The sequence below is a fragment of the Drosophila simulans genome, chromosome 2L, assembly GCF_016746395.2.
Source record: "Drosophila simulans strain w501 chromosome 2L, Prin_Dsim_3.1, whole genome shotgun sequence".
Taxonomy (NCBI): Eukaryota; Metazoa; Arthropoda; class Insecta; order Diptera; family Drosophilidae; genus Drosophila; species Drosophila simulans.
The window spans coordinates 15,209,149-15,227,994 of NC_052520.2; the positions used below are offsets into that span (position 1 = coordinate 15,209,149).

Below are 18,846 nucleotides of genomic sequence, written 5' to 3' on the forward strand. Positions count from 1 at the left end.
ATAAAACACATAATTTTCAACCGAGTTCTTAAGATCATGCTTTCAATTTAGGGATGTAATTTCTTCTCAAATGGAATTTTAAGTTTAAGCTAAAATATAACACATATTAGAAAATACATATGTACGACTAAATTTCTCTTGTATTGAAACCTTATTTATTTCCTGTCCATTTTAAATATTAAACGCACTTTTTGGGGTGAATAACTCCTCCGAAATTCAAGACAACAGGTTGAGTTTAGTTGTCAGCGGAAAAAGGCCCGTCTCCAGGAATTTTAAATCATGGCGACAATTTGGAGAGATCCGAAAACGGTAAGCAAATTGGCACGGACTTGTTAGCCCGGCTCGCTGGCATTTCAGGCATCTTAAGTACGCCCACAAAAACATGTAAATAGAGTTTCGGTATCGAGGAGGGAGCCCGGTATGCAATTTGCTCGTTTGACACTTGAAATATGTGGCAACAATACGAGAGGAGGAACTGGAAATTTTGCGCATTTCGCGTTTCGCATTCGCAATTGCAATCGAAATGGCCATGTCTGCGGCTTTATAGGCAAATGTCAGCCAACAACCTCGTCGCAGGCGGTGACAATGACAGGTGAAGGGGGCCGGCGGGGCTTCGATGGACATCGGGCTAACTGGCGACGACAAGTGGACAAGCCAGCTCCTAGCTGCGAGCTGCCTCTGGATCAGCCTGTCTATCTGTAGGTCTGTCTGCCAGCCACTGATCGCCGGGATGAACTCTGAACCCGTACAAAATATGCGGCCAACTTGTTTCCAATGCACGCCCCGAGGAGCAGGCAGCAACGCCCCCAACTCGCCACGGCATCTGGATGTTGGCCACCCTCTGGAGGATAGAGTCGCTAGACATTTGAGGAAGGCGAACAGGCGGAGAGAAATGCTTATTTTATATAACATTGATACATACGCGTTGATACAAACCATTTAAATAATAGGGTGTATATTTATACGCATTATATATAAGCACTGTATAATCTTTTAAGAAAGAATTAATTATCATTTTGTTAAAACTTAGACTTAAATGTTCAATACAGTATTATTATTCAGATTCGAATTGTTTATTTTTTTACATTATATCTAAGAGAAGAGTATTTAAATTTAACTGCTTGGTTTTTGCATAATGCCCTAACCGAGTGTAGTTCTTATTTGGATGCTACTATCAACGCTGAGTGAATTTGTATGTTCACAGTTCTAAAGAGCGGGCGCGAAAGTGAACACGGTCTGTACAAGGGGGAGTTGAGGTGGTGATGGGTCCAGTAGGGGAGATGGGAGGAGCAACGGCGGTCAGGCTCGGCTCCTTTGGAACGACTTGCTCCTTTGCGTTTACAATAGCTCAAGAATACCGCTATCATTATTCTTTAAGCCGCGAGGCCGGCGGACCAACTCTGTGGCTTTAGCGGCAGACACACTGGAAAAAATTAGTACCATTTTAAAATTAATATTATATTAGGAAATTATAAAAAAAAAAGAATATATATAAGAATATATATCCTTGAACCTTATTTTATAAAAATAATCCTTTATTGCCCAAGGACAGCAAATGAACTAAAATCCAATCCTATGATTATACCAAAAAAAGCAAGAATTTCTCGCCGTGCAGCCACTGTAACCTCTGCCATCAGCAACCCCCCATCCAGCCACCTCCTTCCCTGGCCCGACCTCCTCCGGATTCTCATTTTAATGAACCGCCGTTCTATTTTTCGCTGATCTTTCGCCACTAATAGGAACGTGTTCACGTCGTCGTTGTTGTCGTCGGCTTTGGTGGCTCTGGCTGCCTTTGGCTTTGGCTATAGCTCCAGGTTAAGTCAGCTGCCTGGGGGGTGGGGTAGAAGTGGCTGCTCCTTTCGGCCAGACAACAAACTGGAAGCCAACGGCAGCTTAAAATCTATGAGGACGCCTTACAAACTATGCTTAAGTGATTGTCAAGTTGGGCTTTTAATTTATCATCCATAGACAAGGCGAGAGTTGTCGGCAGCAGACTCGCCAGTTGGGGGCTAAGTAGAGGTTACGCTCGGGTTAGGCTACTTTTTTCCCCGTGTTCCTGGATACTTTTAAGGGGTGTGTGGAGTAGGTTCTATTCATGGGTAAGGATAACTCCCCATATAAAGAAGAAAATACTTGGAAATTTTATTGAACCCCAAAGATTGCGCTCAACTTGTAAAGTAATGTGTATCGGGCTTCTATATTTAGTTTGATGAAAGTTTTCTATGCTTCAAATCTAAAATTTATGTTTTTGGAAAGCATAATAATTGCGATATCTTTATTGGTTACTGGGTATATCCATGTCGAATAATCCCCCAAAGAGCTAACTTTTTGGATCGACCAAGTGTTTGCATTGCATAATCTTTGTTCTGGGAATGCTGCTTGGGTGTCCTCGGATGGCCGCTTCTATAGCGTTCCACATTCCGGCATAATTGATTTTAAAGCGACTCTGGGCTAATAAATCGTAACTTTATCGCTTTTCGTTGTAAAATGTTGCAGTCTGGTGGCGGGGGATTTTTCCTTCGGTGGCTTCCAGTTGATAGCACTTGCTGCTCCCGCTTTTCTTTTCCAGCTTGGCAACGGCGATTGTCTAATAAATAATGATAGCGAAATGCTGGAAGAGCTTTGCACATTTTCGGCCCTCTGCCAAGGGAAGGGGGGAGGGCGTGTTCGGTCTGGCCTTACATTTTTGAAAATGCTGCACTTGACGACGCCGAACAAATTTTTAGCTCGTTTATGGTCAAATGGCATGGCACCAGACACACCGGCTGCAACTCTACCTGGATCGCCAATTATCCGTACAAGCTGCGGCTGCGAGCTGTTTTCCACACCCCCGACATTGCGGCTTTCCGACATCCCGGCGACTTTACAAGTTACTTTAACTTGCCCGAATGTCCGGCTCTCCGGGCAGCTCGGTTGTTGCTTTTGTCGCCTGCCTTTGTTGCTGGCTGGATTTTTGCTGTTTTTTTGCCGTTTTCCTTTTTTTTTTTGTTTCTGGCCAGCTTCTTCGGCTGCCGCTATCTTGGCCAGCTTGTCCCAAGACTTTTATCCTATGCGTCTGCATTATCTGCCGTTCTTGTTCTGTGTTCTGTTCTGGTCGGATCTGTCGTCCCGCGCCTCCTGGACCGTGTGTTTTCTGTTGTATTTTATCGCAAAAATACTACTTGAGTAGCTTTATGGCCCATGTTGGCCAATAAAAAGCTGACAAAACAATATTCCCCGTGCGCCTGCCTTCGTTGACCAGGCTGTGTGCAAATTTTTCCAGAGACTCCCGAGAGCAAACCGAAGCCGAAAAAAATAGAGGCCACCAAACGAGCGCACAAAATCTACATACAAGCTTATTTTGGCTGCCTGCTTCCCAGAAACTGATCTTATGGACTTTGTTTAAGATAGGTTTTGATAAAGGGTGAAATGGGGTATATACCTTAAAAAAGCTTACCATTTACCAGTATACTTTTTATATTTAAATGCTAAAGAAAGTGCTGATTTCGCATAATTATTCATTTATATATGAACTTATGTTACTTATACGGGTAATACAAAATATGTGATACGTGGTATAAAATGTATCTAATACCATCAGAAGTATAATTTTCCTCGAAAAAAAAAAAAACCTCAAGAAGATCGAAATCGGTTTCCAACGGTCGAATCTTTTATTAATTTAATATGCACGCCCGTTGTGCCAATAAAGTTGCTACATTTTACGCTGGCTTCCCCGATCATCCACATCCACCTCCGCCGATCGCCCAGGGCGTGTCAGCTGGGCTGTAGCCCAGATCTTACCGATCGGGCGGCTTAAATCAAATGGATACAGAAAACTTCTCAATGCTTTTCGGTTGGGTTTTTTGGTACAAAGGTAGAAGGCGCCGGTGTGGGAGAGGAATCGGAGTTCGAGAACAGGAAATATAATTTAACTTGACTCGAAAACGCGGCATGTGGTAATTAAAAGGGCAGAGCAGGTACCTATGCGGTGGGCGTGGCACGACGGTAGCTATTAGTTTGAGGAGATTACCCTGATTTCGTTTCGAGGCTGTTGCCACAAATCAAATGACTTAGACAACGAACTCGATCGCCCATCGAAAAAGTTCCCACCAACTTGCGCTCGCCGATTTTTGTTGTAGTTATGTCAATGCTAAAACCGAATGACACAATAAAATTAATATACAACGAAAACAGCGGTGCGGACCCAAATCTAAGACCATAAATAAACCGAAACGCCAAGCGAGGGTAGCGAAAAATAAATATGAAAACAGCGCTGTTAACAAGTTCACCAACGGCAGCAGCAGTTATAAAAGCAGGTAACAAATGCGGCAAATAACTGTGGAGGTTGGGGAAAATGGGGACCTCTCCTGCCATCAATAGATGCCCCCAATCCCTTCTGAATTCACCCTGATACCTCCTATCGGGTATCAGGCTTCCAAAGTCCACATATTGGAAATACACTCAAAAAACGATTGAAAACTACAATGTAGTTATTAATTTATTTTGATTTATCTATTCTTTCTGAGTTTTTTTTTTCGGTTATGGTGTTGATATATTGCCAATTTAAGTTTTTTACTTACGCTGTATGTAAATTGTTTATAATTAGATTAAATCAAACACAATTCAAATTCTTGTAGATTTTTTCTGAATGTGCCCACTTTGCTGCCAAAAAGATCAAACGAAAGACATGTTAGCGGCAGCTTTTGATAATTTTTTTCCAAGACCAAGACTCCACATTTCTCATATTCTGCGTGTGTTTTTTATTTTTTGTTCCTCTGTTTACTTTATTTATGTTTGCGTTCCTGTTCTTGTTTTTATTTTTTTGTTTCGGTGGCCACCTTTTTGCGCAACTGGCGCTCACCATGGACGAGGATCTGCAGCTCGTCGGCATCATTAAATTAAAACGAAATTTAAACAATTTCACTGAAAATTATACACACCGCGAAGAGGCCGAAAGTCGGAGCCGAAACTCGGAGGGACCGACAACCTGTCTCGGGATGTCAGTCATCGGGCAGGGACAGGTTGATTACTGTTAAAATTATCACTGATTGTGATAAGCGATAACTGTGGGCACGTCATGATGATGATGATGACGCTGAAGTGGGGATGAGATTTCTGTTTCTGTTTCGGTTTTTGGAGTTCCAGTCCTCTGGTTATTTGCTCTTGCCTGGCATAACGAATTGTTACAAACCCAAATGGAGCGGCTCGTTAGTCCAACAAGTTAATGTGCATCGGCCGGAGTCGCCTCTGTGATATGTTAATAAGCATCTGCCACATTGGCCACTTGATTCGTGTTTTTTTCCCACTCGTAGGCATACAAATTAAAAAATTTGTTCGAATGCCGGTAGATGATTTGGCGCAACAAGGCGAAACAAGTGTTTGCAACACCTACAACACACGGGCAGCGCAGGTAGGTGAAAGTCAGGTGAATGCAGCGTGGGAAATGCAAATCACAGGGCACAGAATTTCTGTAGCCAAGGGAAAATTATCTACGAGCAATGGGTATACAAATTCTGATTGGCAAACCTTTCTTGCTATTGTCATTTGATGTAAATCGATTTCCATTATTATTCCGGCACCGAGCATCATCCGTTCTCACGCCTAGCCTTCTGCGATTCATAACCACCTTCAAACGAATTCGGCTTGAGTCACTGGTCCACATAAATTAACACAGCCCCATGGAAATATGGCGGCTAATAAACCGTTTTAGTGTCTTCGGAATCGAAAACAAAGTACCCACCAATGAGACTTAATCTCCGCAACAAAGAGTCGTTAAAATTAAAATAACAAAATGCGGCAAGCAAACAAAAAATTATCAACATCATTACACAAAGAAAACCTTAACACCGAATATACAACCGAATCCAAAGCGGCAGCCATCATTAAGCTCTGAAATGCAATAAAAATTCAAATAAAAAATTTAAATTATTGATTAAGATCATCGAAACAAAATATTAAAACAACACAATATAAGTAGCCTCGTGAAACCAGATAAATAAAAAACTGGAACAAAGAGAAGAGTCAAAATATGACCACGTTGTAAATGTAGGATGGATTCAAAGTGAAAACTATGGAATTAAAGTATACTCTAACAAAACGGTGTCCGTTTTATTATTAATATTGTTCACATTTATATTGATAGATTTGAAAAGTTGTACGACTAATTATTTAACGCAGATTTTTGCCTACTTCAAACTGTGCACCTAATATGATTTAAAGCGAAATGATCGCTGAAATCCTGTGGAATCTCTTGAAAAGAGTATTCAATATAGCTGATGTAGTGACAATATAAATTTATTTCATTTCTTTTAATTGCTTCGGTGGCTTTCAGATAAAAGCCGCCATCTTGAGGAGTGGGAGATGAGCGTATAAAACCATGGAAAATTCTATGTCAGTTTGGATCAGCTGGGCTCACTTGATTGAGCGATACTTTACGAGGACGGGCTGGTATTGTTCAATCGACGTTGGATGACCGTAAAGCTATTAAAATATCCCATTCATGTGTGTTAGGGATTTCATTTTGGGGCTTTGGTGTTTGATTCGTTTTGAGGGGATTAAGGCCGTAAGAGATGCGTCACACGAGTCGTATGAGTGATTTTTCGGGAATTCAAACTGAGTAGCGGGGGCTTCTACGAATCGCGGGGCATTAGTCATTGAACCAAATGCTGGCTCATTGTTTTTCCAAACTCCCAGCGTGGCTAGTCTGCCCACCGCCGCTCCACGGGCAGCCCACTTAGTGCAGACTACATTTGCATATGAGTTCATTTAGCAGTTTTAAGAACTAGCCTCCTTCCATCGGCCCAGCAACCTCCTTCTGTTTAAGCCGGGAAACGTGTGCTAATTTACATGAGAAGAAAGATCGCATCGCTTCACATCCTCATCGACATCTTTGTTGCACCCAAAAACCCAAAAAGACTATATACATGCATAAAGGAGGCAGCGCTGGAAATTAAATCAAAAGCGCGATACGCCAACGTGGCCCACAGAGGCCAACTATCCGGCCCACTCCACGACGCAGATGATGATGATGATGATGGAGATCCCAGATCCCGGCTTTCAGCTCCCTTCCTCGGCAGCCTGCTGGCGATGGCACAAGTGCAGATTGCCAACATTAGATGAAATATTTATATTGTCTATATGAATTGAGCCTACGTCGCCGGTTGGCCTGGCAGTCAGGCAAAAGGTTATTTCTCGCAGCAGGATGCCAATGTCTTCGGATGGTCCAAAGGCATACAGGAAAATGTATGAACGATACGGGAATGCTCTTTAAAATATTCTGAAATAGTTCTGGTTCACCGGACAAACGTACAATTGTAGAAAGATTCAAATTTTTATAAATTTGGAACTTAGATCAAAAATCTGGGCACTAACATTCACTTAATGTTAAAACTTACAAAGCTTACAAAGTTAAACACATGACATTCACTTTGACAAGATAAAGGGAGGAAGAAAAAGCTTTTTAAAACAGCCTTTTTTAACGACTTTTTACTGTATTACTTAAATTGCCTTATACCTTTCACATACCCTGTATCATGGATTTGGGGTATGAAAATATCAGGTAGCGGTAGCGCACACAAGTGTCCAGCAAAACGAGTCGGGGAGATATGGGGACCATTTTAGCAGTCACGTTTTATTTAAATATATGCGCGTGCGGGCAGCTGCTCCTCTTTTTCCAACCCATGGTTTTGGGGTTTTTAGGTGGGCATCGCCGGGCGGGGCGATGGCGAGTGGCGATGAGTTGTCTCTTGTCTATCCTGTTGGCTACTGTTTCACCAATATTTCGAATTGAAAAAGTGGCTCAAATGCGTTTGGCAGACCTTTTCCACCCGCCGGGCAACTAAAATTGACAATTCTCTTGGCCAAAAGGTGGAAATGGAAAACAGCCACTCGATAATCGCTGGTTGGGGGCGACAAGTATATGTGTGTGTGCCCAGAAAATTATGACTCAGGATCTTTAATTGCAATAGCAATTGCAATTGCATTTCGTGTACAGAAATTTGAAATTTCAATTACCCCAAGATCACGCGCAATCAGCAACTCGCAGTGCAGTTGTTGCTGTCTAGGTCGTTTCTGGGATGATTAACCATTTGGAGGCGACGAAGCCGCTCTTCCTGGTGCATCGCGTGATGCTGCTGGGCTCCTGCTCTTGGCCACTTTATTCCATCCACTCAACAGCTGCCAAAGACCAAATTGCAATTGTTTCGCTGCTGGGTTTTGTAGGGACAGATGGGTAGCCATGACTTTGGTGGAATGTTGGATCATTTATTTCACAGAACTTCAAATAGATATTCCGATATTTTTCCGAAACTTTTTTAAACTTCAAAAACTTTAAGATTGCATTACATATGTAGGCTATAAATTATTATTTGTTTAATTTTTTTATATTTAATAGTGATTTATTGATGCAACTAACTTGTAATATCTATAATTGTAGCGCACTGTTGATTCGCTTTAGCTGCGTCTGATTTGCCTACCCATTCGGAACATTGTTTATTTGCCAAGCAGCTTTTTGACACAGTAGTTAGCCGGGCATAATAGTAATAATGGGGTCTGGCAGAGGGCTAAAAACAGGTAGCTCGTTCGCCTCTCCTTCATCCGCCCTCCGCGACTCGCCAACTGCAGTATCCCATTACATTTATTATTTATTAATAGCGTAATTTATTGTTTCATGGCATTCATGTGAACTTCATGAGCCACTGCACCACCTCGAGAGCCACCGATCGCCATCGTTCGCCACCTCCCACTCCCACTGCCACTGCTACCACATCTTCTTATTGAATTAAACGACGACAAGCACGTTGGCCGGCAACCACATCGATTGCCAAACGGGGCATTAGGTCGTCGCCAATTGTTAGACGAAAAATTGGCGCTACTTTGGCGCGACGCTGCCTTCATCTAAGTCTACACTGGAAAGAAAAAGTGCTAACCCGGCGAGAACTATTACATTATCTTAACAAACAGTGCACAGAATTCAATCACCACTAAAGATGCATAAAATATTAATAATGTTTAAAGAACAAGCAACTTGTAGCAAAGTTTCAAAATCATTAGAATTGCTTCAAGCTAAATATAAAAAATTATTTTAAACTCTTCAACAATGTTTTTGTTTATAACTATTTGCACCATATTCGACGCCCCGAACTCGGAGTGTAATCTTACTACCAGTTCCCGCCGCCACCGCTCTTAAATTGCAGCAAAGATTCTTAAAGTTAATGGCCCTTCATAAATTTTGTTATGAAATATGTGCGCATTGGTTTAATATGCCAAGCCGCCGAAGAGAGCCAACCAACGCCAACTAACCAAGTGGAACGCCGGTCGAAGTCGCCGTGATGATGGTGTTCGGTTTTCCCTGGAGAAAAGTTCTCAGCACACCGGAGTGCCGGGGCATTTTCCCCATGCCTGGAAAACTGGCAAGTGGCATGACAATAAAAATTTACGATTGCTTTTATGGATTTACGAGGTTTTTGTGCTTGAGCTTCTGCCATTCGCCGCTCGTTGCCTTTTGCACGCGCTATACTTTGACGCTAATGAGTGTCAAAGTTGATAGTTTGATTTTGGCAAATGGCATAATTGGTCATGGCCAGTCCGCCGGCACGGTGAGCGGTACTTTCTTCTGGAAAGGTAACGCCCACCCAGGGAAGGATCCCGAAATGCCTGGGAGGGAATGCCAATTAAGTACAGAACTTAACTGCTCCCAATGATTTAATGGATTCTAAATATACAGTGCTGTTAATTGCAAATGCATCTGCTGCATCGCATCTCCCCTGAATTGTTCATTAACTGCACAAGTATTTTAACGCAAAATCAGAATATGGCCAATAAAAAAGCTCCTTTTAAATGGTATATATTTAATTTGGAATTCGTTCTAGTAACTTATGAATTTAGTGCAATTATAGTTATTGTTCCTCCACTTATTTTAAGTTGCTTAAGTAGCTTTGGATTACATAAGCGAGTCATTTAAAAACAAAGTCTTTATATCTGCTCATATTACCCTTGGTCAATGTGGATGATGCCCTGTTGATCTCCTGATATTCATTACCCCTGATTTGTTATCGTCATCTGGCCTCGACACTTGGCCACATTCTATCTCCAATTAACGGAATTGCGGACCGCACTTTCCACCCAATCAAGAGCCTGGTGGAATGATCGCAATAAGCAGCTGCCGCCTATATCATGCGCAGTCGCTTTCACTCCTCGCCAAAGCTCGAAATCAATTTTATGACTTGGCCGAAAAGTGTTCTCCCCTGTGCTGAACTCTGGCCCGGCATAAAGCAAATTTTCACGCAAGCACCAAGCCATAAACCCCAACCGAATAATACCGACAGGGGAAAATAAGGAATAAAAATAAAAACGACACAGAAAGACCCATCCACCGACTGCATAATTTCACCGACTGCCGCTGGAATTGGTCGAGTGTCTGCCTGCCCATTGTCGACGCAACTTTCATTGAATTAAACCCTAAAAATATGAAGCTTATCACAAATCAAGGAGCATTGGAACTTCATCACCTACTTTGAATGCTGGCTACCGCGGAGCTCGGAGCTTCGGGACTTCAGGTTTGACCCACTTAAACGGCAGACGGAGGCAACTAAAAATGCAATATACGAAAATATGTGCCGGGAAGAAGCCGCCAAAAACAATTTACCAATTTATGTTGAACTGCGATGAGGCGATCTGATCCGATATGTTTCGTATCCGTATCGTTTCGTTTCGTTTCTCCAACTTGCAGGGCCCAGTCTTCAGAAGAAGCTTACACACTCGTTGACTCCGAACTCCCCGACTGGCAAATCACTAAATTTATATGTTTTCTGATTCAAAATATTTATTGCCAAACCGCGCACAAATCCAGAGGAGTTGCCCCAAAAAGGGCACCAAATTGTTTGGGTTGCCTGGGTTTGCTGGGCTTGCCTGTGTTTTCGGTTGGTTCTACGGTTCAGGAAAGGAAGTCCCGAAGACGCTGCGCTCAAATTGCCTGAAAAATGGGAGGAGGACATTAAAATTCACCAAATGTATTTATTACGGCACCAAAACCACCGCAGCAAGCCAGAAAGTGATGCCCACATAAAGGACGGAGGACTGACTAAGGGCACTTAACAAAAAGAATACAGATAAATGTAAAATGTTTTGAAAACTTAATTAAAATATTTTTTATTTTTATTTTGGTATATTTTCTTCTATACATCATGGCACTTTTTACTAATTTAATTCATTACAAGTATCATTAAACTATTCTCGCTGTGTACCTGGCTCTGAGGTCTCTGGATCTTACACTTGGCTTGGCGGCATGTTTGCAGATTGATTTGCTGCGCCTTCGAGGGACCCGAGACACTTGCCAGACCGACCAAGAAAAAGAAGGAAAACGCAGAAATCAATTGTATGCCTGTGTGTGTTTATGTGTGTTTGCCGAGGAGCATTTAGTGAGCAATCAAAGGAGTTGGGGAAACAGGCAATATCCACACCATACTATTGCTAGTCTTGGACCTAGGCAGCAAAAATTTATCTGCACTGCCCCTGCAGCTGAATTATTTTATTTAAACCGACGAATTCAATTAGAGACAGTGACTTGGTTTTTGCGCCTCCAGTGGGATGCATGGCGATCAAGGAGAAGGCAGGTGGGGCTGAGAGGATCAGCGGATCCATTGAATTTGCGTTGGCGCTCAGGGCGAGTCCCCTATAAAAAGGTTCGGGTGCGGCATCCACCTTTCCTCACGCAACTTTCTACAGGGAAAAAATTAATTTTAATGTTGTCAGCCTTTTATAATAGCAAGAAAATGATTTGTCTAATTTTATTAAATTTTTTATTTTCCAGATTTTCTTATAAAAGAATGCGTTATGCAAAAAGCATTGTTAGGGTAATTTTAAAATCAATAATTTGTACAACCACATATTTCTTTGTGCAAAGAAAACCCCTTTTCCCGAAACAAGTGGAACATTGTGACGGCTAGCCTTTTGTTTGGTTAGTTCCTTTAATTTGATTTAATTATATGCGCAAGTGATCGCTCCTCTCCTCCGAAAATTTATATGGGGGCGTGGAGCATTTCTTCGGCTGTGCCCAGTTTTGTTGAGGGGCTGAAATAATATTTCCATCTACCGAAATGTGACGTATTTTGGGTTCGGTGTTCGCCTGAAAAATCACCGCTTTCGACTCTCATTGTGTGTGATGATCGTTTTGCTATTGTTGCCAGCTCTGATCTTTAGGAGTGGCTTGTTAAATTTCACTTGCATGTCGGGGCAGGCTTATACCCACCTCCCATTTTTCCTCGACCAAATCAAGGTGTTGGGCGTCGATTTATGCGCTTTTCACTTGTCTCGCGTTGGCGAGATTTTTGGCGCAGGAGGTGGAGCTCTTGAGGAAAAGTTCGAGGTCTAGCGAGAGAAAGATCGAAAAGATGCAGCAGAAAAACTGCTGCAAGAATTCTTGTTTTAGGGATTGTTTAAGATAAATATCGGTCGATTCAGTAGTCTGGGAAACGTACTTAATCAAGATTTCATTTTTAAATTGTGGAATATATTATAATATTATTTTCCAATTAGGTTACTTATTCAATGCCAAACAATAAAGTAAATAGCCCTAATTTAAACAATAAATTATCTTGATATATTATTGGCAGCCTAGACAAATGACTTGGGTTATTTGTCAGCAATTGAACACATCAAGCTGGGTGCAGTGAAAACTATGCCAATTAGATCTTATCGCCGGACATTTCCCAACCAGAAATACGACAAGCTCTTTTGACATTTCGCTGCCGTCGTAGAAGATCAACACGATTCCCAAAAACAGCAGCACCGGAATGATTTATCACCGGCTCAGAGCAATCAACATACAAAACCATAACAGATCATGCACCAGCTGAAAAGAAACAAATACACAAATACCAGAAAAGGCCACTAAACCACATAACCGTCTAGGTTTGAAACAAAATCTGAGTAGAAAAAAAAGACCAATCGCACAAACGACGACGACAGGTGATTAATTGTTTCAAACGCGTAGACGTTACTTAACGCTCTGTCAGTCGGCGGGCTTCGAGCTACAGGTTCAACCTCAAACTCCAGCTCGTAATGTCAAAATCTCCTCCGATTGTGAGCTACCCATATATGGTCTATGGACTGTGTGTGAGTGTGTATTTTGCGGCCAAGTGTCGAGCCGAGTGCGAGAACAAAACAAGTTGCATGTCTCAATGAATGAATAGCCGAATAGTTTGAATCACCCAAGCACCTGAAATTCGAAACAAAACAAAAAGCCAAATGCCCGTAACTCGTGAGCAATGACAGCGGTTGAAGTCATGTTTCCGACAGTCCTAGTGAAGTGTTCGTGAGTGTAGGATCGATTACTATCAAAAGGCGCATTTATTATTGGAAAATATTTAAATTTACTACAAGAGTTCTTCGAGAGAAGAATTAAAGGCCTAGAAAAATCAATAAGATAATAAAAATGTGCTGTGAATATATGAAATCGTTAGCATCCTTTATAATGATGAGTTGCCATTTAAAAACATAGTAAACTAGTTAAATCAGATACCGATTTGTAAGTTAATTTTAATTCTCCAAAATTACTTAGGAGATAAGTAATCCTCAGCCTTCTTGCCTCACGCAACCGTCTCTAACCCTTCTGGGCCGCACTTTGGCGTGCGTCGTGGCTCACCCAAAAAGCCAAGAGGCGAACAACATAGATAAAAAAAAGCGAATATACGAACTTGAGCTTTGTGCTGGTGTCTGATGTCTGGCCATATGATCCACTGATTGCTTGATTATTATTTTGATTAATTAGCCAAGATTTGGCTAGTTCAAACTGCACGGCCCACGCCCGGAGCTGAAATCTAGCCATTGTGTGGTGACTGCCTCTCAGGTTGATACTTGCCAAGACCTGGGTATTCTATGATTGATTGAAGTTTTCTTTGATAACAGCTTACAATTGAGAAATTATTTACATGAGCTATAATTAAACTTGTTTGTTGTTGCCTGTCATTTGGATTTGGATGTGGATTGCTATGGCTATTGCCTTTGCTGTTGGAACTCAGCTGAGACTGGGCCTGAGTCTGGTTTATTGAACCGCAGCAGCAGCGCACTTCAATTGAACCACATCGGCGGATTGTGTGGGTCTGTGGCCGCTGGCAAGTGATGTTACCTCTATAAATAATCAGGAAATTGCTTTAGGGCCTGTCAGATGCCTTGAGTTGATTAGCCCGGCCATATAGTGTGTTTAGTGAGTGAGTTTGCAAATGGGCAAATTGGAAATGAGGAAAGCCCCGTGAAGATGGGTTGGGCTGGCAAGTGATATGCCCGAAACCATCGAAATCAGCCTATATATATCGGCAAATTCCATTACAACAATCCCCTTTAATTGTTCAACACTTTTGGCTGAAATTGTGTCAACTGTTGCGGTCTCATCCTCTAACTCGGCACCCAGTCACGATCCATTAGAAAGGTAACCGAATACTATATAATTTTAATGCGGGCAACCTGAAGATACCAAAAAAGCCAAATAAAAGCGACGGATGCGTGTCGCTTTCGACTGGCTCTGCCACTGATTTAATTCGGTAAGCGAATGAGACACGACTCTGGCCGAGCATTTGTCCAACTTTAAGGCCTGATAGCCAAAGTTAAAGCCAAAGCCCGGCTCTTCACTTGCCTGCCGAGGGGAACATGCAAAGTGACAGCGCCGACGACGGAGACAATTCCATATTTGGCCAAATTCAAATGCCATTAACACGTACGCCATTTGTCGGACTCCCAGAAGAGGATGAGTGCGAGGGGTGGGGTTTCACTTAAGGAAAAGCTTCGTCCTTAAAGTAACCATACTAACAAGTCACAAAACTTGTACAAATAATTAAGCTCTTCGCGAGGTATATAACCCTTTTTATTCCACACTTCTTAGATACAGCGATCTTATACTGGTCAACTAGAAAAGGTGTACGAATATGTCAGATTTTTTTTTTAAGTGCATTTTACAACCTGGGGTTTATTTGTCCACCGTTTCCGCGTTGCCTTCGTGTCGAAAGCCGGCCAGCACGCATTTCCCCTCAGTGCCAAAAAGCGTTCGACATTTAACACTTGTAAATTTCTTTCACCAGCCGACTTGAACTTTTCTGGCGGCGTTTCGTGTTTGTTCCGAATGGAGCTGAAGTCCTCCCGGGTTCGATTGGGGGATTGCATGGTAACCTGTCGTGATTCTTATTTTAATTTGCTTTGACTTGTGCGCCTTTTTCGGGAGGTTTCTCGGCGTCTCTCCACTGGCCATTTGCCGACTTTCCTCGCCGACAGTTATTAGGCCTAAATGCAGAAGCGATGCGGCGATGTTCGGCTCATTAGCAGCGGGCCAAAAAGGTTTCTGCATTGGCAATTATTGTGAACCGTTTGCTGACGAACCCGGCCAAAAGGACCCAAACCGACAAATAAACTAATTTATGGCTGCTTCTTGCAAAAGTACGACATCTGAACAGGGGGATTATTACTTTATTCTTTATTTTAAGGAAAATCAAAACATTTTTATTTGCCCTTACAATTTGAATGGAAAAACTACCCAAAGCCTGAGCTTGTTCCGCCCAAAAATCGAATAGAGAACATCTATCTGGGTTATAACTTAGCGCAAAGTTGGCCAAACCGAGACATAAATTTCCAAACTTATCTATGCCGGCGGATCGTGAGTTTGTGGGGGATTTTCGGGGCAAGCAGCTCGTAGTTCGCAGTTCGCGGCTCGGAGCTGACTACATCTGACAAGTGTTAATTGAATTCATGTCGCTGGTAATCATAATAATAATAACAATATCATGTTGTGCTCTCGGATCCCTCCGACTCTGGAGCGCCCCGAGACATGCGCTTGCCGAGCTTTTGATGTCGGCTCTCGATGTCTTTCCATCCATTCTGTCTGCTCGGCATCGTTATAAATTACTCAATTAATGTCAGCGTTTATGTCAGCGCGCCGCCATATAGCCAAACTGAAACGATCCGAGCCGATCCGATCCTGGCCTGGAGTCTGGGATCTGGGGTCTGAAGCCTGGTCCCCGGCCAGAAGATAGGCACATGCAGATAGTACACATAGATATGACATGATAATGGGGCATGTTTAGTGGCTGTCGTCGGTTTAATTAAAAACGGCTTTATGCATAAAACAAAAAGCCCCCTGACTAGCTGACAAGTTGCGCAACTTGACACTTTGCAGCGGCGCTGGAGTGGCGGATGAACTGTTGGACTGGCAGACTGGTGGACGAGGTGTTCCCGGGCCCTTTTCGGCAAGTTCGCTGCCTAAGTCTTTTGTTTCGCTCGTCGGCACTCGACACAAAAAACGTGCAAAATATGATTTTTTCGCTCTGTTTTGGCTTTTTTCCCTTCCATCTTAATTTTTTTGGTAGATTTCGAACGTAACTACTGCTGCTGAAAGCAAAATGTTAATTTTGTGACTGGATGGCTTTTGTCTCTTTTGACGCCCTCTCAATGACGACGACGGCGACGGGTCGAACACCCACGCCCTCGCCTCCTAATAATAAAAACAATTGAGCTCCGCTTTTGAAATACCCTTTTCAAAAATATAACATGTGTGGTGAAAATCCAGATTATTGCACCACCTAATGGCAGGCACAAGTATCTTCAAGCATGTCCTTTATAGACTTAATTGTATTAAATGAGGTACACAAATTAATTGTTTTATTTTCAAATAAAGGGGAATTTGCATTAAATGTTAAAGATTAATCTTACTTTTTGGTGTCAAAATTGTAAAGTACTTCACTAATAGAGCATATGTATTGAAATGGCTCACATTCATGTGTTCCACGGATACTGAAAACTAATACCCGGCACGAGCATAATTAAATCTTTTGCCTATCGCCTTTTCTGTGTTGTAATAAGATAAATCCGATTTCAGCTGTATGCAACAAGTGAGCAGCACAACAGGTTGCTCTGCAGCAAATCGAATGTGCGGGTTGAACGCCCAATGAAGAACTAAAAGCGAGGCGCTAAAAGAACAATGTGTCATAGCTATATTCGTGGTATTTTAAAGATCTTGACTGTTCTGCATATACATGTACGTGTGTATATACCTTTTTTTTTTGAGCACTTAGCGCGCTGACAAGTTGAAGCTTTGCGTGGAGCGCGGTCAGGTTGGGTTCGGATTTTGCCTCATGGGGTTTGGAGGCTCAGACACATTTGAGTTTTTTGATATGCTCTGTCTGTCGCCTGTTGACGGATTTCTGTTTTTTGTCCGGCTTTTGGCCCGGTGTGGGTGGCCCACACATATGGCCAAAACCAGAGCTCGGTGCAATTGTTTCGCCGCTGGCGCCTCAGTGCCATATATCCGAGCCCGATTCGAGCCGGAGTCCACATTAAGGTTTCAAATTGCTTTTTTCTCGCTACGGCGGTTAGATTAAGCTTATTTCCGTATTGAAGTTTCAGCTTTGCGGTTTGAATTAATTAGCCGCCGCGAAAACAAAGTCCCGGCCAGTTCTTTAGCATATTACGAGTGGAAAAGCCAATCTTTATAGTTCTGTGTGCGGTCGAAGCCACAACGCCAACGCACATGAATTTGAATTTCATATCTCCGAACGAATCCGAATGCGAGTCTGAATCCGAGTCGAAATGCCAGCGAGACAATGGTAATTATTAATAATGCAAATAATTATATCGATTCCATTTCAGGGGCGTTGTCTGCATGTGATTTGCTGAGAAGGTTCATATTTTTTTGTGTCGAATCCGTTCCTCGGTTCGCTTTGATCGCCTGGCAGTGTGGGAAAAAAGTTCTCATTTGGCTTTTGCCACTTGATGTCTTTTTTTTTCTGGGTTCTGTGTCGGTTTCGCTTCGGTTTTGTTATGGCTAATTTGCCTGCGCTGCATTTTGGTTTCCTTTTGATTAATTTGACGTCGACGAGTGCACGGCATCGGATTTATGACTTGGCCAAGTCGTATTTTCGGCCAGTTCCGCCGAAGTGTTGTGTGTGTGGTGGCATGAGTTATGAACAGTCGGGATTGCCGTGCTCGTGGCTAATCATTGCTGTTAGCCAACTTGGTCACTCCTCCACATATGATGTGTCGCTGGAAGCGATGGAACCCGGCTAGAACTGCTCTTTATATATGCAAGAAATTATTTAAAGAATACCTTAAAATCACCTTAACGATGCAAAACTTGTTCCAACCCTGTATGCATTGCCCAATATGGCTTATTTAAGCGAAAGCCAAAATCGATTGCCAATACCCAGGCTCAAGTGACTTGGCCTAAACGTTTTCTGTTGTTGGCAGCATTTCAGAAACACGGCGATTAGATCTTAATACAGAAAATGGCGTTTACTCAACACACGATCAGCGGCCCGAGCTGAGAACAATCATAATTAAATATTAATTTACACTCGGCGCGTTAAACAAACAACACGTACAGCTTAGTGGCCATAACAACAACAATGTTATTACCAATACCCGATAAAAGCAGCAACAAAGGCAAAAACAATGCCTGGTGTCTATGTGTACAGCTGCGGCGCCAGGTAATATTCCATAATTTGTTTCATGTGCCGATTGAAATTATTAAATATTAATGGCCAACGAGCTGGTAAAACGTGTCTTGAATATCTGAATTTAAATAATAATAATTTTGAACGCAAAAATGCATTTAAAAATGCATTTTGAGCGAACTTGGGGCGATCGAAGATTAATTAAACTGCCATGGCGAGGAAGCCGGGCCCAAAATTAGAAAAAGAACAGGGCGTGTGCTGCTGGCCAACGGAAAAGCTGGTTGGTACACCGACTGCCAATTAAGCCAACTCTGCACGTAGCCGCAATAAACGAAACTCGAGCAAAGTGAAAAACACATATTTCGGTTGTTTTTGGGACTTTGATTTTTTTGTAAGCTTCGGCGGCCCATAAATTAGCGCTCTAAACGATTGCCTG

The 18,846-nt window shown here is 42.4% G+C and overlaps 1 protein-coding gene across 1 annotated transcript; it reads right to left on the reverse strand.

Moving 5' to 3' along the window:
- Positions 1–14,910: 14,910 nt before the first annotated feature.
- On the reverse strand, positions 14,911–15,376 carry LOC27208682. The gene has a single exon (XM_016184245.3). It carries the CDS (start codon positions 15,130–15,132, stop codon positions 14,914–14,916), a length of 219 nt encoding a protein of 72 aa, XP_016025077.3. The 5' UTR covers positions 15,133–15,376; the 3' UTR covers positions 14,911–14,913.
- Positions 15,377–18,846: the final 3,470 nt, after the last annotated feature.

Coding starts and splice junctions, on each gene's coding strand:
- LOC27208682 (XM_016184245.3), bottom strand. CDS start 15,132: ATGCAATCCCCCAATCGAACCCGGGAGGACTTCAGCTCCATTCGGAAC.